The 27,004-nt window shown below is 43.0% G+C and overlaps 1 protein-coding gene across 1 annotated transcript in view; it reads right to left on the bottom strand.

The window, feature by feature from the left end:
- Window positions 1-27,004, bottom strand: part of LOC124606407 (dipeptidase 1-like) — a 124,316-nt gene that overhangs the window by 23,642 nt on the left and 73,670 nt on the right. The window contains exon 3 of the mRNA XM_047138387.1: window positions 21,270-21,402. Within this exon, the coding sequence (XP_046994343.1) occupies window positions 21,270-21,402 (133 nt within the window). The remainder of the gene's footprint in view (window positions 1-21,269; window positions 21,403-27,004) is intronic.

Raw genomic sequence — 27,004 nt, 5'->3', positions numbered from 1 at the left:
ACAGTGTCAAGAGTGTGCCGAGAGTTCCAAATTTCAGACATTACCTTTCACCAAGAACAACGCAGTGGCCGACGGCCTTCACTTAACGACCGACAGTAGGTGCATTTGTGTAGAATTGTTACTGCTAACAGACAACGACATTGCGTAAAATAACTGCATGGATCAACACGACATCAGTCAGCACGACATCAACTGCAGCGCCTCTCCTGGGCTCGTGACCATATCGGTTGGACCCTAGACGACTGGAAAACCGAGGCTTGGTCGCATGAGCCCCGATTTCTATTGATAAGAGCTAATGATAGAGTTAGAGTGTGGTGTGACCCCCACGAAGCTACGGACCCAAGTTGACAACAAGGCACTGTGCAAGCTGGTGGTGGCTCCATAATGGTGTGGGCGTTGTTTACATGGAATTAACTGGACCTTCTGGTGCAACTGAATCGATCATTGGGTGACTTGGAGACAATCTGCAGCTATTCATAGACCTCATGTTCACAACCAACGATGGATTTTTACGGATGACAGTGTGCCATGGCACACGGCCATAATTATTTGCCTTTGGTCTGAAGTACATTCTGGATAATTAGAGCGAATGATCTGGCTACATAGATCTCCCGACGTGAATCCCATCGAACATTTATGAACATGAACCAGAGGTCAGTTCGTGCACAGAGTCCTGCACTGGCAACACTTTAGCAAACATGGACGACTTTAGAGGCCGCATGGCTCAGTATTTCTGTAGGGGATTTCCAAAGACTTGTTGAGTCCGTGACACGTCTTGTTTCTGCAATTCGCCGGGCAGAAAAAGGTCCGACACGATGTTAGGAAGTATCCCATGACGTTAGCCACATCAGTAAAAAGGTTAATTACGATAAAATTTTTAAAATGATGTTCCTTTTCCTAGTGTGACACTCAATCAAATATTATCATCAAAATTTTCATCCCCTGTTTCACCCTCTTAGGGGTTGAATTTCGAAAAACACTGAAACACATATTTTCTTATTTCCAACTCAAGAGTTGAGCACCACTTTTCGTAGATACATCTCTAAAAGTGGTTTAGTAGTTCTTTAACAACGATCTGTTTTCTAAAACACTTTCTCCCACCATTTCATCCACATACTTGCTAAATTTTCAAAAATTCTAAAATATGTATTTTTTCACTACTGACCGACAAACCAAGTACCAATTTTCGTTGTTCTAGTTTAAACATTTCCTTAATAGCGTCACATTTCGTCTTCTATTTCACCCCCTTAAGAGTGGAATTCCGAAAAATTCGTTCTTAAGCTATACCTACAGTACAAGACCATCACCCTTTCCAACTTTCAATGTTCTAGACGATGGTGAGTCAGTCATTGAGGACGTTTCGTTTTATATCTACTTACAATGAACAAGGCAATACAAACTGCCTTAAGATTGAAAGGATGAATAGGCAGGACTTGTACTGAGAGCTATTCACAGAATGATTAAGTAGATCTTCAGCGATGGGCCTGAGAAAGCAGGATTGTTGGAAGAAAAAAACTAAGCAGGGAGAAAGGTGTCAGGGAGGTCATAAGGACAATTAGAGTTCAGAATTGGCTGACGTCGACCTATATAGGAAATAATGGAATACTCTTCTACACAAAGCGAAAGCTCACAAATACCTGTCGTACCACTAAAAAAAAATTGCGTGTTGCTATTCCACAGAAGAATAGAAAAATGACAGCACCCAGCCAACACGGTTTGGGTACGTGAACTGCGTTCTATAGTTTGGCCTTCAAGCATTATCCAGCCTACAGTCCGGAAGCGCACGGATTCTGCCTCATTAGGCACAGGAGTATACAAAAGACCGGAGGCGAGCGTTGCACTTTGCTGTCTCTGCCAGGCTCTTTGAGGGTAAAGTGCAATATCAGTGTATGGGCTTGCACCTTAATTGCCGATACCAATGAACATGAGCTAAAGTAACATAAACTACTGTCAATAGGTGGTGTTGGGCAATGCATTTTCACTCTTGCCATCCAATCAAAAATAAAGTGGAAGACGTTCTTCATGAATATACTGCACAAGCCAGAAAAAATTACGTCACATAAGATCTGAAGCCATCACTGGTCCGATATGAAACATACCAGCTTGAACGAACCCGCTAAATTACACATCAGTATCCTTAAATCGGCCTGTTGCAAAACTCTTGTGCATTTTAAATGTTCGAGTATAATAAACGCAGTTCAAACAAAAACATTCAGTACACAAATTGGCACGGATTTCAAAAGCATTCCTCGTACGAAACACAGCTTGCTCTTTTCCTACACGATACCCTGCGAACAATGGATAAAGTGCCCCACTGAAGACCGGTAACGGAAGTCCGAGCATACGAAATAGATTCTCAGCTGTGAAGATGTCGGCTTCAAACAGGGATTAGGGGGAGAATAGATGAGAAACAGATTTTTTGCATGTATTTATTTATTTTACTTTCTTGTTCAGCTAATTCAAACCTTACAATGTGTAGCCTCTTAAAACTTAAACTAACAATCACAATTTCAATATCTGTTTCCATGCAGGAGACGGAGAGGCACTCAAAAAGTTTCTGACATTGTATCTTCTAGCTTAAGATTACAGAGGCTGCTCTTTGTAAAGTCTGAATTAGCTGAAAAATACTTAAATAGAGGCAGTACTTCTGTTCCTTACATCTTTTTACAATCAACAACTTCATAGCTGAGAACCTATTACGTATGATCGGACCTCCATTAACAGTCTGTAATTAAGCACTGCGTCAAATGTTTACCGGAAATCCAGCAAAATTGAATCTGCCTGTAGAACTTGGTCCATGGTTCGCAGAACATTCTATGAAAAAACGTAAAATGATGTCCTTCATGCATGTTAGGTTGATAGTTCCACGATAAACCGAGATATGGCAGTTCTATCTCGGTTTTCAGATTCTCGCTAATGGGAGCTTTGTCAGGATTTGTGCTAGGGAAATACTTTTCAGGAACGATTTTTACGAATCTGTGGATGAAGTGAATAACTACGACTCGGAAAAAGATCGTCAATATGTTTCTGAACACAAACGCTCTTCAAAAGTTGTCGCTAATCAGGTAAATGTGAATATCTGTTTAAGGAAGTAATCAATGTTGTGTCTCACCCCATACTTTACGTGAATGTACGTGACAATGTGATGGAAAAAATGTTAAGTGCCATCCTTAAAACTGCTTAGTGTTACACTAATGTGTAGCTAAAGCTTATCTAATATCTTGTTGAATCATAGATTAGACACTGAGATTGTTATGCTTTATGATTGCATAAATTCTTAAAGCCAACTTTAGTACCAAAATTGAAGCTATTCCGACGTTTTAAATATGTATTTTGAAGATGCTTTGTAGTAAATCTTCGTTAATTTACCCAGCACATAGTGGTAAGTCAATCCCAGCTAATGTTAAACGTACTCATTTTGAAAATGAACAATCTTAAGTACTCATTGACGAATTCCTGTGAATTTACCATTTTAAAAATATTTTAGAACAATGAACTCTGTGAATAAAAAACACGTTGCATTTAATTGAAAAACGTTATTTATGAGACTTTATTGACACTATACTGTTCAATTTTTCAAGACAACCAAATTGTCCCTTGGCATTACTTACAGTCGGGGTCTTCATGTGAAGTGGCTCGAACACTTCTTAAGTAATACAACACTACCTATACATGGAGTGCCCCGGGGAAGTGTGATGGGATCGCTCTTGGTGAACCATCTGAGGGGCTGGGTGAGCAACAGTCTGCGAATTTTGCTGATGATGTTGTAGTGTTCGGGAGTGTCGTCGTTGAGTGATGCAGAATGGCTTAGACGAATTACTATTCGGTGTGATCAATGGTAGCTTACTCTAACTATAGAAAACTATTAGTTAATGCAGATGAGTGTGAAAAACAATCACCTAATGGTCGAATACATAAATGGCGGTGTATTTCTTGATAAAGTCACGTTCATTAAATATCGAGGGGTACCGTTCCAAAGTGATATGAAGTGGAATGAACACGTAAAGTTGATAAGCGAAAAGTTGAATGCCCCACATCGGTTTATTGGGAGAATCGCTGCAAAGTGTAGACTTACCAAGGAAATCCCGTATAGACCACTAGTATGGTCCATTCTTCAGTACTGCTCGAGAATCTGTGATCCTTACCAGGGCTGATTAAAGGGAGAAATCAAATGGAATCAGAGCCGGCTTGTTAGATTTGCTACAGGTAGAGTTGATCAACACTCGAGTATTACGGAAATGCACGATGACCTCAAATAGGTATGATTGTAGGGAAGACGAAGCTCTGTTGGAGAAACGCTGACAAGAAAATTTAGAGAATAGGCATTAGAAGCAGATTGTAGCATGATTCTAACGACACTAACGTACATTTCCCATCAGGACGGGGAAGACGAGAGAAATTACGGCATGCCCGGAAGCGTATAGACAATCGCTTTATCTCGCTCCATTAGCGAATTGAATAGGAAAGGGGAAGACTGGTAGTGATACAAGGTACCCTCCGCCATGAACCGTATGGTGACTTGCTGAGTATGTATGTAGATGTAGATGTGGATATAGATAAAGATGAAATTGGCCATTTGCAACAACGGCTGAAACGCTGACATTTCAAAGAACACAGTGACAGAGTCACTTAAGTGGAAAAGTTTTAATTTATTATTGCAAGATCCACAGAGGTCACTCCTTGGCTTTCTCAGTCTATCTCATCGCTAACCAGTTCATACAATCTTAATTCCCACTCACATTTCACATTATTTCACAATGTATGCTAAGTAATAATCTGGTGATTGTGGAAATACATTTAGGTATTTGTGTGTGCAGTACAACCTTCAAAGATACATCCAACAGCAGGTACGTAACAGATAAGTTTTTTTGTTCGTAACCACAGGCTGAATTCATAAACATTCGTTATTAACACCGGTAAATTATTCTTTCTCCGGTCACTGCACTCAAATTGTATTTCTCCATCCCATTTCTCTCCTTCTATACCATCAGCTTGGCTCAGGTTCCACTGCTCCACCATTTCTACCTCACTTTATTTGACATTTTCCAGGGAAATCATTTCATTCCAAAAATCAACAAATTGCACTTTTCAGCCACCATTACTGCCCAACAGTCGCAAAACAATGCACCACCAGCATCTGCAACCATGCCAAAATTGAAGATATATACTGCATGACAAGACAAGCATGTGGCCTGAAGGCATCCACTGCTTCTGTTGGAAAAAGTGCCATAGAGTCTCGTACCCTCTCTTGAGACACGTTCACCAACAACACTTTTGTAACTGGTCCTTAGTATCCTACATGTAATAACACTAGGAACTGAGTTGACGTCTGAACTGGTCCACACATGTTTTATAGAGAAAACATCAGGACATCCTCCTGGCCCCGTAACTACGTCAGCTTGAAGTTGGCAGTTCATAAAGACACGTGATTTTTGTGTAGACCAGCATTATCCTGTTGAAAAATGGCTCCATAACAGTTTCCCAAGTGAGTTAATACATAAGAAAGCAGGATGTCCGTAGCGTGCCTTGTTGCATATCCGAAGGCCAGAAAGTAACATTGCTGTGGCTCTCCAAAACATTGGAAGAATGAGACCTCTCCCTACCTACCCGCCATAGTCTCCGGAGGGGTCATCCAGAACAGTGCAGGGCTCCAATTCATTGTAGAACAAAACGTAGCTCCATTCATCAGTAGTCCATGTTTCCCAGTCACAGTAGCACTGGAAACGGAGACGTTTATTTTGTGGTGTTAACGGCAGTCTACGTTTGGGTCGGTAATTCCCTCGCCTACGTACGTGACTCTCCGACCAGTGGTATAGCATCACACATAATGTCGCAGGGAATCCATTACTTGTTCTCCGATGGTAGTGGCAGATTTGAGGGGATTTCTACGTGCTCTTGTGGTGGTCAGATGTGATCGACTGGAGCCGGCCCTCGCGTTTCCATGCAGTCCAGTCGACCAGTTGGCCACAAGAAGGCCAACAATGAGACCACTTTCAAACTCTGACAGGTGCAAGTAACGCTGTGACACACGAGTATGCCACAGCTCCTTATCGTACACGTTGTTCACTCAACATCTGACGCTGCTCACGGCTCATACGTACTACACCAGGTCTGGTTAAAACGCTAAGGCGGAACAACACTTACATACTTCAACGGCTGTTCTGCCTGTCACAGAAAATTCCAAATTTAATCGTTTACGTAATCAGTGATGATGCGTACATGTATGAAGCTACATCGACATCGGACTGTGTTTTCTGGGATCTTCACTGTTTTTCTCAGGGAGTGTATCTTTTTTTATACATCTAACAACAAAACATGACTTTCACCTTTGACACAGTTTTTTCTGTTTTTAAATCATTTTTTTTTCATATTTTAAAGACTGTTTGTGTTCTCACAGACGGCTCACTGCCCGCTAATGTGAGGTGAAGAGGATGAAATTGCAGTAAAAGCACTCTTGTCCACCACTCTCAGCTGGAAGTTGCCCACCCTGCTGGAAATGTCATTTACACAGAACAACCCTGATAGCCACTGTAGGATCATGTTAGAGCACTGCAGGCGCATGGTCAGTCTGCAAAGTATTCACTTGGTTGCGTCGTGATAAAGGAAAATATCCAGCATTTTCACGTGGGTGCAATGCGTAAATGAAATAGTCATAAACTGGGCATAGATTGGTAGAGGTTCCAGAAGATGAGCACTAATACCTCACCAACTTACACACGTGACCCTCACACACAGATGTCCTGGACTGCGTATAGATTGCGAAGTTGTAGAATGCACATGCGTGATACAGTTTTTTTACTCACCACAACATTTATTTATTTACGTATTTTATATTTTATGTTAGTCTGTAATCTGAATGTAAGTACAGGTCCTATGTTGCCTATCCCATAACACACAATATTACAATATAAAATTTCAAACATGTTTCTATCCCACAGTATTATGCTCTTTAAGGAAAAACTTATACAGTATACATAAAATGATTAAAAATAGAAATATTACATATCATTTTTCGTTTAAGAAACCTACATACTATCTTTCGATCATGTAGCGCACAGCATATGCTCATCCGGAACCAAGATACACATGCTACTGCTCCTATTGCTACATCATAATTTTGCAGTTTCTAGTTCTAGCTAACTATATAGCACTGCAGTACACAACGCTACACTACACTGCAGTACTTGGCGTCAGAACCAAACTAGATATCTTCATTTTGTCGGGACTATTAGTCCGGGGCGCGCCGAGGCACAACTCAGGGTTGACAATGGTTGTGCTGTCAAGCCACCAAAGGTATAGAGATTGGGAAATGGCTGTCAAGGTCTCAGGAAGAGGCTCATCTCCTCACTGGACCCCGAAAGTCGTTGTAGTTGCATGTAGTTGCGCGTTTTAGTTCAAATGGTTCAAATGGCTCTGAGCACTATGCGACTTAACTTCTGAGGTCATCAGTCGCCTAGAACTTAGAACTAATGAAACCTAACTAACCTAAGGCCATCACACACATCCATGCCGAGGCAGGATTCGAACCTGCGACCGTAGTGGACGCTCGGTTCCAGATTGTGGCGCCCAGAACCGCACGGCCTGCGCGTTTTAGTCATGGTGTAGGTACGCTGAGGTGGTATAAGTCATGCGATACCTCTTAATATCGCGTTAGCACTCCTTTTCGAGGTTTAGTGCAGCAACTAGAAATGACATGGACTCAACAAGATGTTAAAAGTGCCTTGCAGAAATATTGAAACATGCTGCCTCTGATTGTGATAGTATTGCCAGCGTAGGATTTTGTGAAGGAACATCCAATAACTGTCCGACTGGATTCATATCGGGTGATTTGGGTGGGCAGAGCATTCGTTCAAATTGTCCAGAATGTTCTCCAAACCATTTGCAAACAATTACGGCCCGGTGAGATGGCGCATGTCCTGCATAAGAATCCCATCGTTGTTTGGGAACATGAAGTACATGAATGGCTGCAAATGGTCTGGAAGTAGCCGATCATAACAATTTACAGTCGATGATCGGTTTAGTTAGACCATAAAACACAGTCCATTCCATTTAAATAACCCCCACACCGTTAAGGAGTCACCACCAGCTTCCTCCGTGCCTTGTTGAACAATTAGGTCCGTGGCTACGTGGGCTCTGCACTATGCTCGAATCTTATCATTAGCTCTTACCGACTGAAATCGGGACTCATCTGACTAGGTCACGGTCGCCCAGTCGTCTGGGGTCCAACCGATATGGTCACGTGGTCACGAGCCCAGGACAGGCCCTGCAGGCGATGTACTACTAGCGAAGGCACTCGATTCGATTGTCTGCTACCGTAGCCTACTAACGCCAAATTTCGCAGCACTTTCGTAACGGATACGTATGTCGTGCGTGCCTCATTGATTTCGTTGTTTATTTCACTCAGAGTTGTTTGCCTGTTCGCGCTGGTAACTCTGTGCAAACGCCGCTGTTCTCGGTCGTTAACTGAAGGCCGTTGGGCACTGTGTTATCCGTGGTGAGACGAAATGCCTGAAATTTTGTATTCTCGGCACACTCTTGACAGCATGGAGTTCCGAATATTGAATTACGTAACGATTTCGGAAATGGAATGTCCAATGCGTGTAGCTCGAACTACTATTCCGCGTGGAAATTCTGTTAATTCCCGTCGAGCAGCCATAATCACGTCGGAAACCTGTTCACATGAACTACCTGAGTACAAATGACAGCTCCGCCAATGCATTGCTCTTTTATACGTAGTGAAGTAATACTATAGATCTGCATATGAGCGTATCGCTATCTTATGACTTTTGTCACATCACTATATGCCCTCTTCTTGGTTGTCTCTCGGCTTTAGGCTTGCGGTTGGTAAGGTGAGTCTTTGGCTGTCAGTAAATTCAGCTAGTGCCACAGTTACTCGTTCCTTATTATGATACGGACTGGTCTATTGTCAAAGACTTTTTGTCCACGTCTGCATTATCTTGACAAATGGCCAATCCCAGACGATTTGGTGGTGCCTGGTGCCGATTGTTCCACATTCACAAGTGTCTATGATGCGTTGGGGCATTTTGAGTAAGTAAGCAGGATTAAAACGAAGTCTCGAAAAGAAGCGCATTGCACTCTTGTTACGACAGAAGTGCGACATTCGTGATTTTTCCTGAATTTTGGGAAACAACTGGTATGTTCGCATGGCCGTTCGATGTGAATCTTCCGTCCCGTATCTCCCATGCATTGACATATTCGCTCTTTTTGAACCTATATTGAGCACGTCACTTTCTTACAACTAGGCCCATCAGGAGCGCCTCAGTCGGTGTCGTTATATATGTGCCTGTCTTCTGCAGATCTGTCTGGATCGCCGAATAACCTGTGCTCTCTTCATCTTTCTCCTCTATAAACCGCAGCGTAGAATAGCGAGTAAGATAGTGTTACGTACTTTGGTATTGCGGTTAGACGCAGGGGAAAACTTCTTTGGCCAACTGAGCTTTTTCTTCAGGATTTTAATCTCTGACAATCTCCATGCGTGCATGAAAGTGTTGACTAGCATCGATATTTATTCCATGACCCTTACTGTATTACAGTTTCAAAGGCGACTACGTGGGTGCACAAAGTAATGGTTTATTTGAAATGCCAGGCGAAAATTACTTTGGTCGCAATGTCGCTGGTATTGTATATATATATATATATATATATATATATATATATATATATATATATAACTTAAGAATCTGACTCAGAAGAAACTAATTATTTCAGTGTATAAAACCTACTGTTTGTTTCAGTATATCATCAAAATTTATGGGAAAATAATGTATCATTTGCATGTTTACGTAAAAATAAATTTTAAAGTTTGGTTATGGCCTTCAAACAACGTCATCCTTATTTTTTTCTGGATTTCCCGATTATCCGAAGTTTCGTTAATCCGTCCCACCCAGACCGGGTAACCAATGTTCCACCGTAGCTGAGACAGACTACCGTCAGTGTGGCCACTAAAAAGTGCGCTAACGGGCTGAAATCCTCCTTCAACCTTCCTCCAGATTGCGCTGACAAACGGAGCACCATCGACGGTAGTGAATCATTTTGAAGGCAGACGAATTCGCCCAGAAATGCTTTCAACCGAATGGAGCGTCATGAAACATAACCTGTGAGATTTAATGCCTCTTCTGCCATTGGTGGGGAAGCTTGCGTGCCTCAGCGATACCGTAAGTGCAACCACAACGGAGGGGTAGCTGTTGAGAGGCCAGACAAACGTGTGGTTCCTGAAGAGGGGCAGCAGCCTTTTCAGTAGTTGCAGGGGCATCAGTCTGGATGATTGACTGATCTGGCCTTGCAACACTAACCAAAACGGCCTTACTGTGCTGGTACTTCTAACGGCTGAAAGCAAGGGGATACTACACCCGTAATTTTTCCCGAGGGCATGCAGCTTTATGTGAAAATTACCAAACTATCACTTTAATAAGCCACGGCTGTAAAATACTTACGGGAATTCTTTACAGACGAATGGAAAAACTGGTAGAAGCCGACGTCGGGGAAGATCAGTTTGGCTTCCGTAGAAACATTGGAACACGTGAGGCAATACTGACCTCACGACTTATCTTAGAAGCTAGATTAAGAAAAGGCCAACTTACGTTTCTAGCATTTGTAGACTTAGAGAAAGGTTTCGAATGTTGACTGGAATACTCTATTTCAAATTCGGAAGGTGGCAGGAGTAAGATACAGGGAGCGAAAGGCTATTTGCAACTTGTACAGAAACCAGATGGCAGTTGTAAGAGTCGAGGGACATGAAAGGGAAGCAGTGGTTGGGAAGGGAGTGAGACAGGGTTTTAGCCTCTCCCCGATGTAATTCAATCTGTATATTGAGCAAACAGTAAAGGAAACAAAAGAAAAATTCGGAGTAGGTATTAAAATCCATGGAGAAGAAATTAAAACTTTAAGGTTCGCCGATGACGTTTTAATTCTGTCTGAGACAGCAAAGGACTTGGAAGGGCAGTTGAACAGAATGGACAGTGTCTTGAAAGTAGGATATAAGATGAACATCAACAAGAGTAAGACGAAGATAATGGAATGTAATCGAATTAAATCGGGTGATGCTGAGGGAATTAGATTAGGAAATAAGACACTTAAAGTAATAAAGGACATTTGCTATTTGGGGAGCAACATGACTGATGATGGTCGAAGTAGAGAGGAAATAAAATGTAGACTGGCAACGGCAGGGAAAGCGTTTCTGAAGAAGAGAAATTTGTTAACATCGAGTATAGATTTAAGTGTCAGGAAGTCGCTTCTGTAAGTATTTGTATGGGTGTAGCCATGTATGGAAGTGAAACATAGACGATAAATAGTTTGGACAAGAAGAGAATAGAAGCTTTCGAAATGTGGTGCTACAGTATAATGCTGAAGATTAGATGGGTAGATCACATAACTAATGAGGAGGTATTGAATAGATTTGGGGGGAATACTAGTTTATGGCACAACTTGACTAGAAGAAGGGATCGGTTGGTAGGACATATTCTGAGGTATGCAGGGATCACCAATTTAGCATTGGAGGGCAGGGTGGAGGGCAAAAATCGTAGAGGGAGACCAAGAGATGAATACACTAATCAGATAAAGAAGGATGTAGGCTGCAGTACGTACTGGGAGATGAAGCAACTTGCACAAGATAAAGTAGCATGGAGAGCTGCATGAAACCAGTCTCAGGACTGAAGACCACAACAACAACAACTGCAAATAGGTGGTGGTTGATTGATTAACCAGAGAAATGGTAACAGTGTCGCTGCTGAAACCTGATGTCTCCTGATAGGTCCCAGTGGACATTAATGATCCTCTTGGGCGTCAGGATAGTCATATTGCCGCAGGAGTGTCAAATTTAGTTTTCCGAAACTCTGTGTTGGCAGTCGCTCAGTTATGAAGACAGGAAGAAGGATTGTGGTTCAATGTAACTTAAGTAAGGAGCTCACCAGAAACGGAGCGACGGCTGGGGTTCGGAAAACATGAGGAACTAAAATGGTTGTGTCCTCTCTCAAATACTCATCTCGCCATTCGCCTCAAGCAGCTTACGCAATTCGGAACTTTGGCAGCACAGTTTTCATATGTCAAATTTTTTTGTATGGATTTACACCCCATACAAAAAATATGGCGTACACAACAGAGCTGCCAAAGTTGCCCTTCCTACTGTAAAGGACAAACTAGGAGAAGCATTGAGACTCGATTCAAAGAGCATATAGATGCTATGCGTTTGAACAACGTCTCAAAATCCACAGCTGCCATGCACACAACCACTTACAGTCACGGAATAAAGAGCACTGAAGACCACGTACAAATATTGCACCATGCTTAGAAAGATAGCTTCATGGTTTTGCTTGAATAGATTGAAATCTACGTACATAAAAGGAAATCTCCACAAAACTCCTCAGTGAACTGACCGAGTTGGTATATGCAGCCTTTCTTAAAATTGCATTCACCTGCCCTCCCGTGTAAACACTTCTCTCTTTCTCTTTGACAAAAACAAAATGCAGACACTAACCCAACATGAAATAGTGAATAATATATAAAAGATTGCTCTGTCATATATTAAATTCAATTAGTAATATCTAAAAAACACACAACTTTATCACTATGTAACACACTTGCTGCTTTATTTGTTTATCTTAACTTTAATCAGTTTGTTTTAATATAAATAGTAAGTAATTGAACATAAATTGAAAATTCCTACTGTCACATATATGTCTGTTTCGAAATATCTCTGAGAGTGGAAGTTATGGTTGCGATATCGCCATCTTCCATGTGGTGAAACTTTTTGGCGTGTGAGTTGTGCTTCAGGTAATGTGTATACATATACATTAAAAAAGTGCATCACACAGTCTTCGTTGCTGCACGACCACAAGCAGTCAGCACTGGAACGTAATGGCGCGGTTTTTTGAACGAAAGTAACCAAAACAGCTCCATTACAATAATTTTTTTACATCATTTAAAATGGCAGTGAGGCACAATTACATTTAAAAAGACATTAGATCACATCTTTTTTTGGTTGTGGGACATCAGCACTCCAAGGTAATTTCACCGTTTGCGAAAAACAGCGAAAGCTAATATGAAATGTATCTTAACGTGAACTAGCCGCCTGAAGATGAACCTTTTGGTTCGAAATCGGTAACTGCGCTATTTAAATAAATAAATACCCTCGTAAAAAGTGACTTGTTGCTGTTTTCTTCTCTGTAAGAGTCAACTTACAGGATGTTCATTTCCTCCCCTACAAGACTGAAATTGTCCTTTCCCTATAGGAGCAGGACTATGGGACCATATCTCAATATTTTGTCAGACACTTCTAGAATATATAGATATATAGGATCTGTTCTTTCGGACATGTCCGAAAGATCAGATACCATCGGTGAGCATGCAGCTCGTTAGAATGAAATTACAATTAAATGAATACCCCTAGCTGCATACAAGCGTTGATATAAGTCAACGGGGACAGTTGAAAATATGTGCCCCGACCGGGACTCAACCCATGATCTTCTGCTTACATGGCAGACGGTCTATCCATCTTTTTGTTGTTGTTGTTGTGTTTGGTACTTGCGCACGTCACATGACATCCGTTCAAGTTCGTTTCTTCATCCTTCCACTCAGTTTTTTTGTTACAGAGGCCCACCAGCTCTCTGACCGACCACGCTGAGCTACCGTGCTGGCTATCCATCTGAGCCACCGAGGACACAGAGGATAGTGCGACTGCAGGGACTTATCTCTGGTAAGCCTCCCGTGAGACCCACATTCCCAACTTAATATCTCGCAACATATTGATAGTGCCCCTGCCCACTATACTCATTACTCGCGGCTTTTCGTCGATTCCCGCAAGAGTTCGGGCACTGTTTGGGCATCCGCACAGAAGAAGATAGTCAAAATATGAAGAGCTTCATCAAACCAGTCCCTGGACTGAAGAACACAACAACAACATCACAGCACTAGCCTACACTGATGTTTTAAGCACCTTCTTGCTTCCCACTGTTGAAGAGCAATTCGGTGATGGCGATTGCAGCTTTCAACACGATCGAGCACCTGTTCATAACGCACGGCCTATGACGGAGTGGTTTCACGACAGTACAATCCCTGTAATAGACTGGCCTGCACAGAGTCCTAACATGAATTCTATAGAACTCCTTTGGGATGTTTTCAAACATCGACTTCATGCCAGGCCACACCGACCGACATCGATATCTCTCCACATCTACATCTACATCTACATTGATACTCCGCAAGCCACCCAACGGTGTGTGGCGGAGGGTACTTTACGTGCCACTGTCATTACCTCCCTTTCCTGTTCCAGTCGCGTATGGTTCGCGGGAAGAACGACTGTCTGAAAGCCTCCGTGCGCGCTCTAATCTCTCTAATTTTACATTCGTGATCTCCTCGGGAAGCATAAGTAGGGGGAAGCAATATATTCGATACCTCATCCAGAAACGCTCCCTCTCGAAACCTGGCGAGCAAGCTACACCGCGATGCAGAGCGCCTCTCTTGCAGAGTCTGCCACTTGAGTTTATTAAACATCTCCGTAACGCTATCACGGTTACCAAATAACCCAGTGACGAAACGCGCCGCTCTTCTTTGGATCTTCTCTATCTCCTCCGTCAACCCGACCTGGTACGGATCCCACACTGATGAGCAATACTCAAGTATAGGTCGAACGAGTGTTTTGTAAGCCACCTCCTTTGTTGATGGACTACACAATGAAGCACTACGTGGAAAATGGGCTGCCATTCCTCAAGAAACCTTCCAGCACCTGATTGAACGTATGCCTCCGATAGTGGAAGCTGTCATCAAGGCTAAGGGTGTGCCAACGTCATATTGAATTCCAGCATTACCGAAGGAAGGTGCCACGAACTTGTAAGTCATTTTCGGCCAGATATCCGGATGCTTTTGATCACGTAGTGTAAGCCTTTCAACGGCTCTATTCTATGAGACCGCAAAAGATAAGAAGCACTGAACCAACAAGGGGTGGAGATATCAATGAAAATTAGTTCCTAACGAAGAAAGTAACTAGTCGAAGGAATGACGTGAGACTTCGCAGATAGCTATAGTTGAATAGATGTCGAAATGAAAAATCGCCGAGTGGGGAGGGGACAGGGAGTAGGTTTCATAGTAACTAACACTCAATTTGTCTTTAGAAGTTTTAAGTTGTGATATGATGGTGTCAGGAGCCAGGACACCTTTATAAATAAAGATATGTTTCGTATGTGTGACTATGTCCAGCACTGCCAGTTTCTCAGCAAATAAATAAATGGCTTCCATAAAGTTGCGAGGTTTTGGAGTTAAAGTTTCCCATGTGTCGGTAATCAGTTGACGCACCACTGCTGGAATGGTTCTCTTTTTGGTATTGAGGTTTCAGTGGCCACATAAAGTTGGACGCAATGACTGCTGTGTCCGTAGGATCGCTGTTATTTCTCATCGAAACGCTGGTTGTGTGTTGCAGAAAATTCTGAAACTCGTTATTTGATGTTCGTTGCGTTACGCTTGTAGTGCTGTCACATCAGCTGTCAGATTTTCATCATCTGTCCCAGACAACAGGGAGAGAGCTGTCAAGAGCAGCGGAACTCTTTGCTCACTGCAGCCAGCGATAGATAAGTTGGCTCGATATTGGATTTCCCGTACACACTGGGGCTGTAACACATCGTGTTTTCGTTACTGGGTAACGGATATTCCACGGGAGTTGAAGTACCATTTTCTTACTGCTTCAAATGTCTAATTATTCTCATGTTTTATTCCCCATATGCAGCTTATCCCGAGAGTGGGCATATTTGGTAGTTTTCGTATACTTTCAATTCGTACATATTTACTTGTAGGGTACTATTCAGACATGTCCGAAAGACCAGACACCATTCTTCTGATTCAGCTCCCGTATGTATAAAATGGAAGACAAATTTTCAGAGCTTAGCTGCATATGAGCATTTCACTAAACGCGGCACTGGCGTGTCAAAATTTGTTCTGGGACTCGAACCCACATGCTCCGCTTCTCTAGAACGGTGCCCTTAGTCAACTGAGCCATCCGAGCACGCCTCTCGTCCAGCACTAATTCCTACCTGCGCGTAATACAGATGTAGTGTCCTCCATCCAGTATATCCTATTTGACAGTGAAATTATATATATATATATATATATATAGTATGATTGATCCGCTAGTACAGCTGCGTTTTATGCAACCTGTAATGCATTCAAATAGATACCACGAGCAAGATTTAGATATTCTCTCATTCGCTACGAGCAAAATGTTAGACCTACAGAAAAAATGAACAGGATCTTTTTGTAGAAAGTTTTTTTTTTTTTTGGACTAATAGTTTGCGCTTAGCGGGTAATGAAAATCTTTAGCGTGTTATTTGAAGGTTTTGTGGGCTGCATAAAATCCAGCGGTAGGGGCATATATATGTCTTTTTCTGTGTGTGTCACTATGTCCAGCGCTACCAGCAAGTAAATGAGTGACTTTTAAATCTAATGAGCAAGAATCTCAAGACTACAAGATTTCGAAGGTACATTTCCCCATGTGTCGGGAACAAGAGGACGGGTGAGCACTGGAATGCCTCTCCTCCAAGCAAGAGTGTTGGAGGTGCATCTAAATGGTGAAAGACGTCCTCCAATACAATGACTTTTGTGTACTTAGGATCACAGCCATTTATTATACAAAGACTCATTAGTGCGAAACTCATTAACTGACATCTTCCATGTTATGATACAGCGTTGTCACATCGGCTGTCAGATATGCGTCAGCTGGCTCTGACAACAGGGACCGGGCTGTCAAGGACCGGGCTGTCAACAACGGCAACGGCTGTTGCTTATCATGTGTACTCCCTATTTTTTATTGTTTTTATTTATTTGGCCGCCATATTGTAATCGTTTCTGAGTAACGAATATTCCAGAACGCTCGAAGTAATTACTGCCTTAAACGTTTCAGTACTTGCACATTTTCTTCTCCGTAGGCAGTTCGTGCCCGACTCTGGCGTAATAGGCAGTTTTCATGTTTTCCTTCTTCTCAGCGATCTCGGTGTAACAGAAGCGTTTCATTTCTCGTCCGTCTTGTTACCTGCGCGATGGTGCTGACTCCGTAGTTTTCATATTATTCCAGTTTCTCGTTCCGAATTGAGTAAACAGTTATTAACACGAAGTATCAAATACATTTTGTCACTCGCCACACCTTCTTTATCCTCATGCCATTTATTTCCGATTCGGGAAAAATCTGTAGTACGGAAAGACACTTTTTTCATACATTACGGCTGCTGCTGTACATCAAATAGCTGGCTTTTCGATACCCCACGCCATCGAATAGGATGGTTCGCATAGTACGGTCGGTGCGCCAGATAGGATTGCCCCGCATCCACAGGGGCAGGGGTACTAACTAGAGCTGTAAAATTACCATATGCTACCGTAGACTATCACAAGCAAGTGTAGACTGGTAGTTTTCGTAGTAGCCTTGGTCAGTCAACATCGTACCTGCATTACCTGTACGTTAAGTGTGTTGCATTTCTAGTAGGCATTACTTCAAATCGATCGCTTGATTTTCGTATGCGATCAGTGCCTTATTAGGTTTCCCTGGACCCCAGAAGCGATGATCCTTCCGAAAACTGAGTGAGGATGTGTCTAATGCCACGTAACCAACGGAACATTTTCGTTCAGTATAATTAACCTTCGATTTGTTACCTAAAAATAAACAGTATTTCTGGCAATACTGAAATTTTCAATGATTAATTTAACGTCTTATTTGAGAACTGTTGATTTGTAACGTGAAACACGGGGACGTTGTAGTGAAAATTAAAAAAAGGTGGTATAAGGGTATAAGACACAAGATGGATCAACGGTGAATGATGTGCATTTATAGCTGTGTGCAAGACAAACAACTAAAGAAACAAGGAGATGCTGACCGGTCGCAGTTTCTCTCTTACACTCTCATTTACGTTTACTTCCCTGCCATTGTTACCAGTACTACCGGTAATCTTGTCATTTACTGCATGATATATGTGCTGTACCAAAACTACCAAACTGTAGTTTTGGTAAAGCGCAACTCTAATGCTAACGCATTTGACCTTGTCAATTTAATGTCTCGCCGAACGACCTCCCTGTCGCCACCCTGTTAACACCCCGTTAACACCCTTCCTCTTAACCCTGGGCTGAATGGGTTCACCGCGTCTGCCTTTGTGTAGTGTGACTCATGCGAAAGTGTGAATTTTTTTAAAAATATTTACAAATTGCGTAACTGAGGTGGGACTTGGCTATTAGCCCAGTATTCACTTAGTTTGATGTGGGAAACCTTCTGAGAACCACAACCAGGCTTGGCAGCAAGCCAACTCTCGTCAGCAATCCGCTGGACAGATTCGAACCGCGGCTGAAGCACATCCCAGTCCGGGAAGAGGCTATTTAACATGGACGTCTACCCGGATGTAATTAAGCATGTGTGTTTGCAACAGCCACAGCAGACAACTTACATGCCAGTGGCGATAGCTTAACGTGCAACAGCTAAGTTACAGTGAACTGTACGAAGAGAACTCAATATACAGGGTGTAACGGTTATAAGTGTGTTGGTTGTTTCTTCTCTGCTTCGAACAGTCTCCCCATAAACACGTCACAATCTTTACATCCAATGTTCTCTTCATGGTGTTAATTGCACCACTAAGTTGACTATGCCTACCAGTACAGGCTAACCGATTTGAAATCATTTCTGCGCACTTCAGCATCTGAACTGCTGCCCAGGTGAAAGTAAGTATCGTTGGACTGCCATTGCCACGTACAGTGGAAGGTACATACTAACCTAAAAAAATGCGTTCAAATGGCTCTGAGCACTATGGGATTTAACATCTGTGGTCATCAGTCCTCTAGAACTTAGAACTACTTAAACCTAACTATCCTAAGGACATCACACACATCCATGCCCGAGGCAGGACTCGAACCTGCGACCGTAGCAGTCATACTAACATAAAAACATACAACTTCTAATAGCTATAATATTGTTAGTCTGCAAATGATGTATACACTGATTTAATGTCATTCAGTATACCATTCTCAGCCACCAATAGAAATATCTGCACTTATACCCGTTACACCCTGGACTGCTTCATGCTACACATACTGCACGAAAAGACTGTTGTTGTGGTGGTCTTCAGTCCTGAGACTGGTTTGATACAGCTCTCCATGCTACTTTATCCTGTGCAAGGTTCTTCATCTCCCAGTACTTACTGCAGCCTACAACCTTCTGAATCTGCTTAGTGTATTCATCTCTTGGTCTCCCTCTACGATTTTTACCCTCCACGCCGCCCTCCAATACTAAATTGGGGATACGTTGATGCCTCAGAACATGTCCTACCAACCGATCCCTTCGTCTAGTCAAGTTGTGCTACAAACTCCTCAATCCTATTTAGTACCTCCTCATTAGTTACGTGATCTACGCATCTAAATTTCAGCATTCTTCTGTAGCACCACATTTCGAAAGCTTATATTCTCATCTTGTCCAAACTAGTTATCGTCCATGTTTCACTTCCATACATGGCTGCACTCCATACGTATACTTTCAGAAACGACTTCCTGACATTTAAATCTATACTCGATGTTAACAAATTTCTCTTCTCAGAAATGCTTTCCTTGCCATTGCCAGTCTACATTTTATATCCTCTCTACTTCGACCATCTACAGTTATTTTGCTCACCAAATAGCAAAATTCCTTTACTACTTTATGAGTCTCATTTTCTAATCTAATTCCCTCAGCATCACCCGACTTATTTCGACTACATTCCATTATCCTCGTTTTGCTTTTGTTGATGTTCATCTTATATCCTCCTTTCAAGACACTGTCCATTCCGTTCAACTGCTCTTCCAAGTCCTTTGCTGTCTCTGACAGAATTACAATGTCTTCGGCGAACCTTAAAGTTTTTATTTCTTCTCCATGGATTTTAATACCTACTCCGAATTTTTCTTTTGTTTCCTTTACTGCTTGCTCAATATACAGATTGAACAGCATCGGGGAGAGGCTACAACCCTGTCTCACTCCCTTCCCAACCACTGCTTCCCTTTCATGTCCCTCGACTCTTATAACTGCCATCAGGTTTCTGTACAAACTGTAAATAGCCTTTCGCTCCCTATTTTACCCCTTTCATCTTCATGATTTGAAAGAAAGTATTCCAGTCAACATTGTCAAAAGCTTTCTTTAAATCTACAAATTCTAAAAAAGACTATCGAGTTAAAATGAGAGAGAATTGAGGTGAGGTGAAAGCTTACCAGCAATCGTTCTTTGCCAGAATCATACACAATTGGAACAGGAAAAGAGGGTGTGAGTTCGGTACATAAAGCACCATCAGCCAAATACCGTAAGGCGACTTGCGGAGAACATATGTAGATCTAGATGTGGATTTGCGCAGGACACAGCTACAGCCGTACGGTGACATTGGTACTGCAGAGAGAAACCACTGTATGAGAGAACTGCGGTGTTTGGCTTTAGAAGCCTGTATGTAATCGTCAAGTTTGGAAATAGTTTGGCGTGACCAGGAGTCCACCTGCAGCAACTACAGGTGTGGTGACAGTAAATCAGTATGCAGAAGAGAAAAACCTGTTCAGGCGTAGGATCATACCCAAACTGCGCCTTCAAGTGTACAGTTATGCCCCGAAACTTTACAGTCTGGCAAAAAAGTATAACTGCGTAATGGCTACATCAGCAATTTGACGATCAGTAACGGAAGTAACGAGCAAGAAATAAGTTAATTGGAACTGGAAGGGCAGAAAGGAAAGGAAAGCGAAGGGACTATTGATGTTAGCTGCGTTGGGACTTAAAGCAGAATGAGCGGCGACGAGTAAAAATTTGTGCCGGACTTGATTTTGAACTCAGCTTCTCCTACTTACTACGCAGTTGCGTTCATTCTAACTTAAGAAGGTGGACTCACTGCCCATCGGGGCGAATCAGTTTTATGAGTACCTAGTGTCCCTTCTTTTGGACATAGACACCACATACTCATATAATGAGTAACAAATACTTTTTAATTGCTATGTTCCTCGACAGATTTTGTAACGGTTATATTTCATGGGAATTCCACACATACACTGTACAAAAATTTACTTGTTACTTCACAGCGCTGACGTGCAGCAGAATTATACAAATTCGCAGACTGAGTGGTACGTATTTGTGCTACATTGGCTGCAGTGGACAGTTCACATGTGAAATAGAGAGCAAGGCGCTTCTTAGCTCCTAACACCCAATTTTAATCGTATTGCGGGCATCCAGTTACAGGTGTAAGACAAATTAAGCGACGCATGATGTGGTGATGAGTGCGAAGCCCACTCACCGTCGGCAGAGGTGACGAAGGTGAGGTGGCCCGGGTAGAGCGCTGTCATGCGGCGCACCAGGTCCACCTGCTCGAGCGCCAGCTGCACCGCGTCCAGGTGCTGCGCGCCGCACGGCACGTACGCCGACCAGAACTGCAACAGTGGCCGCCACCAAGCAAGCGTCAGCCGTCCAGTGGCGGTACGAGAGCGCTTTCCTGCGTGTTACTGCCTTAATCACTGCGTCAGGTGTCATAATACTAGGTGAAATTGTAATTGTTAAATTTGCACCAGTGTACTGAATACACGGTAAAATGATACACCTGACAATGGAAAAAAGTGCAACGATATTAAAACCACATAGTAACTTACACTAGACGGCAAAAGTACATCGCAGGAACTGAAAGCATGTACAGGGTGTAACGGGTACAAGTGCAGGTGTTTCTGCTGGTGGCTCAGGACGGCCTACTGAACAATATTACGTAAGTATTTTCGTCCTCTGCAGGCTAGTGACTATATCTACTATGAGTCGTTTGTATTTAAGATGGGTAGTAGCTCCAAGTACATGCGGCAAGAGCAAATCATTAATGCTTATTTTCCCCTGGGCAGCAGGTCAGATGTTGAAGTGTGAATGCATGGACGCAAAATAGTAGTCTACCCTGACAGGGGTAGTCTATACTTAGCGGCGCAGTTACGACTGTTCAGAAAACTGCAGGTAGTAAAATATCTGAAGTGTTTGCAGGTAGACCGTTCGAAGAAAAGAAAAAAAACCAGTCATTGCGCTCATGTGTGTACATGTTAAGGTACCAAATACAAAAATAACAGCATTTATACCAGTTATATGCTGCGCAGCACAATTAAAAGGCCAATTTTTCGAAACCCCGCAATTATTTCCCATTGAGACGTACAAGTTTGAAATTCGGCTCAAAGGTACCTACAATCACTGTAATGGTGCGAAAGCCTGGTGCGGTGCGACGTCACTCTCGGGCTCGGAGACGCTTCAAACAGGAAGGTGACGACATACGCGAAAAATAGGCCAGGGCTCAGAGTTTCATGTGAGGTGTAAGGTGGGTTAATATCGTCACATTGGCCCCACATTTTACCACAACTGCGCCCAACGACACCTCGAACGTGTCACACCACTGCAAGGGCGTTACAGCCCCTCTTACCAATATTTCACCCCTCCTTTTGCCGCCTCCGTTACGGAGATTAGGGTCGAGACGCCCAGCATTGAACTCACACGGTTTTCGCACGTGTAGCTGAGATAAACATTTCAGACACACAGACGCTCAGAATCGACGTAAAAACGCATCACGGGTTGGCATAAATGGCGTCAATGTAGCCACCCCATCCCCTGAGGCTCTGATTTCCACACATCTTGAAAAATGACATTTCGCACTGCGATGAGCGACAGGGTGACTTTCTTGACACTGCTGACATCCTATGGACGCTTCAAAACTTCTCTAGAGACGTCGTGGGCCAGCAACCACACTGTAAATGATCACACCCCTATAAACTATAGTGTTGTGGTGTATAGTGTGGAACCACTAGCGACCATCCAAAACGTTTCGACGAAATTCTATTGCGATCGGGAACAGCAAAGGGCGCACATGCGTTTTCAGCGCACCTTCCACGTGATCAACGAGTTGTGCGACATTGACACACGCGTGAATAAAACTGAAAGTGTCCCTCGCCAAAACCGTCAGTGCCACCGGCCGACATTTGTTGAGCACATTAAAAATATACCTGCTCACAGAAAGCGTGTGACATAGTCTTCAGCACCTGCTAGTAAGAATGCACGACCGGAGAAGTGTACAGGGATTGCCTACCCGCATGTGTCCAGGATTCGCGTCACGAATTTTCTATGAATGTATCACCCACATCCTGTTGTTTGAATCATCAAAGAGCTCTGGAGTTATGTCACAGACCACCAAGCTTTTGCACTCTTACAAAAGAAGGTCGTAATCTCCTTTGAGAGCAATTTCAAGCTTATATGTAATAATGGGAAATAATTACGGGGTTTCGAAAAAGTGATACTTTAATTGTGTTGCACAGAGTATCTCTCTTACAATTCTCAGGCTTTGTAATGAGACTTTCCTGGTGAGTTTATTAATTTTTTTCTTTCTTTTCCTTCGATTAACATGACATGTTACCTGAAACATCTGAGTTTCTATATATGGAGCTGTTGTACATACAAACACACTGTTCACAAAGTTGAAAAACGAGCTAGGTAACTTACAAACTACGGCGTCGAGATCAATGAAATTGCGGAAAAATGTCCCTAGAGCTCTCTCAGTCATGTACAGAAATTTGGAAGTCACGTGGCGTGAGGTTAGCATCACCATAGTTCCTTGTGGGATTGGCCCAACTTCACGAAATAAGTGAAGGAACAGGAAAAGTCAGTACGCTTCAATCAGCGAGCAGTTAATATACATTTTGGTGGGTTTTTTTTTCATTAAAACATGGCCCGGTGGCAATGTTAGATGACCTCATAACGGGAAGGCCCGACGGGAAACTGGAATAAGGACGAAGTGTGACCAGTGTCTATCATGCTCATTGTATAGTTGGCAGTGAGTGAGGAAGGGGGTTTTTCCGCTTCTCAGAATAATCACGTTTCTCGTTGCAACATGTCAATGGTTGTGACTGGATGCTGCGTCATCTAGGCGAACGGTAGCACCAAGTCGATGGTGGTGGCCAGAGAGTCTGTCATCCAGGTGAATGGCTTTCCAAAGCATGGAATGTGTCAAGGACAGAGGCCAGTGGGAGCAATACAATACTGTAGGGACTATAACTTGGGCTTCCAATGGACCTGTGTTAGTAATCGAAGGCAGTATGACAGTTGTGGACAACGTGAACGCTGCAGCAGACCATTTGCAGACCTTCGTTTTTGCTGTGTTGCCCAACGGTGACGGCGTTTACCAGCAGGATAACAGTCTGTGAGGTATGGCCATTATCATGCTACGATGGTTTGAAAAGCTTGAAAGTAAACTTATATTCATGTCTTGGCCACCGAGTTCAACCGATGATTTACGGAAATTGTGCTGCCTGTGGGTAGACATCCGATCTACTATCTCTAGATCCTTTCCAAGGGCTTGCTGAATCCACGCCACACAAATAAACTGATGTTTAGCGTTCCAAAGATGGACCAACGCTGTATTAGGCAGTCGGTCATAGTGTTTCAGCTCATCAACGTATCTGCCAAAGAAATCAGAGTTCTCCAGGTGCATACCGTGCTCACACAGTAAGAAAAACACACTCCACACGATTTGTGGGTTGGGTTGTTTTGGGGGAGGAGACCAGACAACGGGGCCATCGGGCTTAAAGGATTAGGGAAGATGGGGAAGGAAGTCGGCCGTGCCCTTTCAAAGAAACCTTATCGGCATGTGCCTGAAGCGATTTAGGGAGATCACGGAAAGCCGAACTCAGGATGGCCGGACGCGGGATTGAGCCGTCGTCCTCCCGAATGCGAGTCCAGTGTGCTAATCACTGCGCCACCTCGCTCGGTCACAGTTTTTGTTCCTGCTTTCGTGAACCAGCTACAAAGTGAATAATGTGCCGTGCTATGTAATTCGTGGCTAGTCTAGCTTCCTAACCAGACCAGCTGGTTGTGTTAGCACTGCTTTTCGGTAGCGTGTCGAAAGGAGGCATGGTCGGCAGCATATGCGGGAGAGCTGGTATTGCTCCAGGCCTTGGTGAGATAATGCTCAACCAGAGTGTGGCGGTCACTTGCTCCGCTTCGAACGTGATACATCTCCTGGACGCTACTGAAGTCGCCTTGGCTGGGTAACCAGCGGTCAGCAGTCAGAGAGGGACATAGAGAGCTGGGGCGATGACCAGAGTTTGCACCTTGGCCAGCTAGTGAAGATCGGCAGTGAAGTTGGTCTTTTGGGGTAAGCCGGCCGCTGTGACCGAGCGGTTCTAGGCGCTTCAGTCTGGAACCGCGTGACCGCTACGGTTGCAGGTTCGAATCCTGCCTCGGGCATGGATGTGTCTTAGGTTAGTTATGTTTACGTAGTTCTAAGTTCTAGGGAGCTGATGACCTCAGATGTTAAGTCCCATGGTGCTCAGAGCCATTTGCACCGTTTTCTTGGGGTAACCAGCACGAGAGCTGCAAAGGAGTAGGTATGGTGCAGTAGGTCTTTGCTGCATGATGAGGAATGAGCGAGTTCGGAGCAGAGTCAAGAGATAGAGCATTGACAAGTTTGTGTACCATGGTTCGGTCAAGGGGACGTCACGAACAGTCAGCATAGGGTGTGGCCGCTGCGTGGAAACAGCAGCATGGAAGAGTAGTTGGTGTCTTTTGCCAGCCGAAAGGACAGCAATTCCAGTGGAGTTGGTGGAAGGGGCTCCTCATATCAAGAGGAGCACTATGTAAGTGCTTTAGCAGCTGATGATTGGACCCTGTTGGTTTAATGTTTGATACAGTGCACTCTGTTGTGTACATGTGGTGCAATGTGTGTGTTGGCTAGCAAACACAACTTCACATGCAAGTTAGTAGTCGTTGTGTGACAAACTGTGGTTGCTGATTGAAGACAAATGGGAATTATTTATTTGTTGGCACAGCTTGTACTAAGAATTTCCAAGTTATTACCCTTGTGCACCAGCAATCTATTTGAACATGTGAATGTATGAGCATTATTGAGACATATGGGCAGGCAGTTTTGTAGAGTGTTGTGGGAAACTTGTTGTGATCAGTGTCTATTGAAAGCAGCAGTAGTAATAGAACAATATATAGTTATGTACTATTTTAATGGGCCAAGCTAATTCTAAAACTTGTTGTGGCATCGAATGGCTAGTTGCAGAAGTTTTGCCCACTGTAATTACTCTTTACGGCCGAGGGCCATACATCGTAATTAATAATGTTGCCGCTCATACAATATGTACCCTAGGGCAAAGGTTGAATTTTAATTTTGATTATTGTATGAAAGATATTTCTCTTGTATTTAATGCTTGCACACTGATTAACGATCCTTACGAGCTATAAAAAGATATATTATTTTACAGTGATTGTATGATTATTCTAAGTTTGTAGCTGCAAACTGCTGAGATGAACCGTGCGAGTCCATGTATTGTGACAAATTCATTTTAACCGGGAAACTTTTTTGATTATCTGACACCCTCTGCATCTCGGCTTTAGATATTTGTCTGGGGGCGGCTGTTCTTCAGCACACGAGTGACTTAAGGACTGTTAGGGAAGCGAGCAATCATTGTCACCCCTCTTTATATATATATATATATATATATATATATATATATATATATATATATATATATATATATATGACATTTCTCTAACACAGTTCACGGCGTTCGGCTATGCGGATGACTGGGCAGTAGCTAGCCAACACAAAACCTACGAAAGAACTCAAGAAATCCTAATGTTTGATCTAGACATTTTAAGCCAATATTTCCATGAATAGAGGCTACGAGCTACCTCAGATAAACCAGGAAATGATAATTTTCATCTCCACAATAGAATGAGTCACAGAGTTCTTGATGCCTATTTTGAGCGAAACAAACTTCAAATAACATGCATCCAAAATACCTTGGGATCCCTTTAGAAAGAACACATTCGTTTAAGAAGCGCTTGACACTCACATATGCTAAGATCAAAGGCAGATATAACATTCTCCACAAAATCTATGGCACTAGCTGGGTATCGCCGGTAGACACTCTTACAAACATAGGTCACCAACTTTTTTTCATATTTCCAAGAGGGAAATGCACACTTGCGAGGTACCAGCCCCAGAAATGGATC

Source organism: Schistocerca americana, chromosome 3, assembly GCF_021461395.2.
Source record: "Schistocerca americana isolate TAMUIC-IGC-003095 chromosome 3, iqSchAmer2.1, whole genome shotgun sequence".
In the NCBI taxonomy this organism is placed as follows: Eukaryota; Metazoa; Arthropoda; class Insecta; order Orthoptera; family Acrididae; genus Schistocerca; species Schistocerca americana.
Note: the sequence above shows the minus strand (reverse complement) of the source record. Positions and strands in the feature narration are given on the sequence as shown.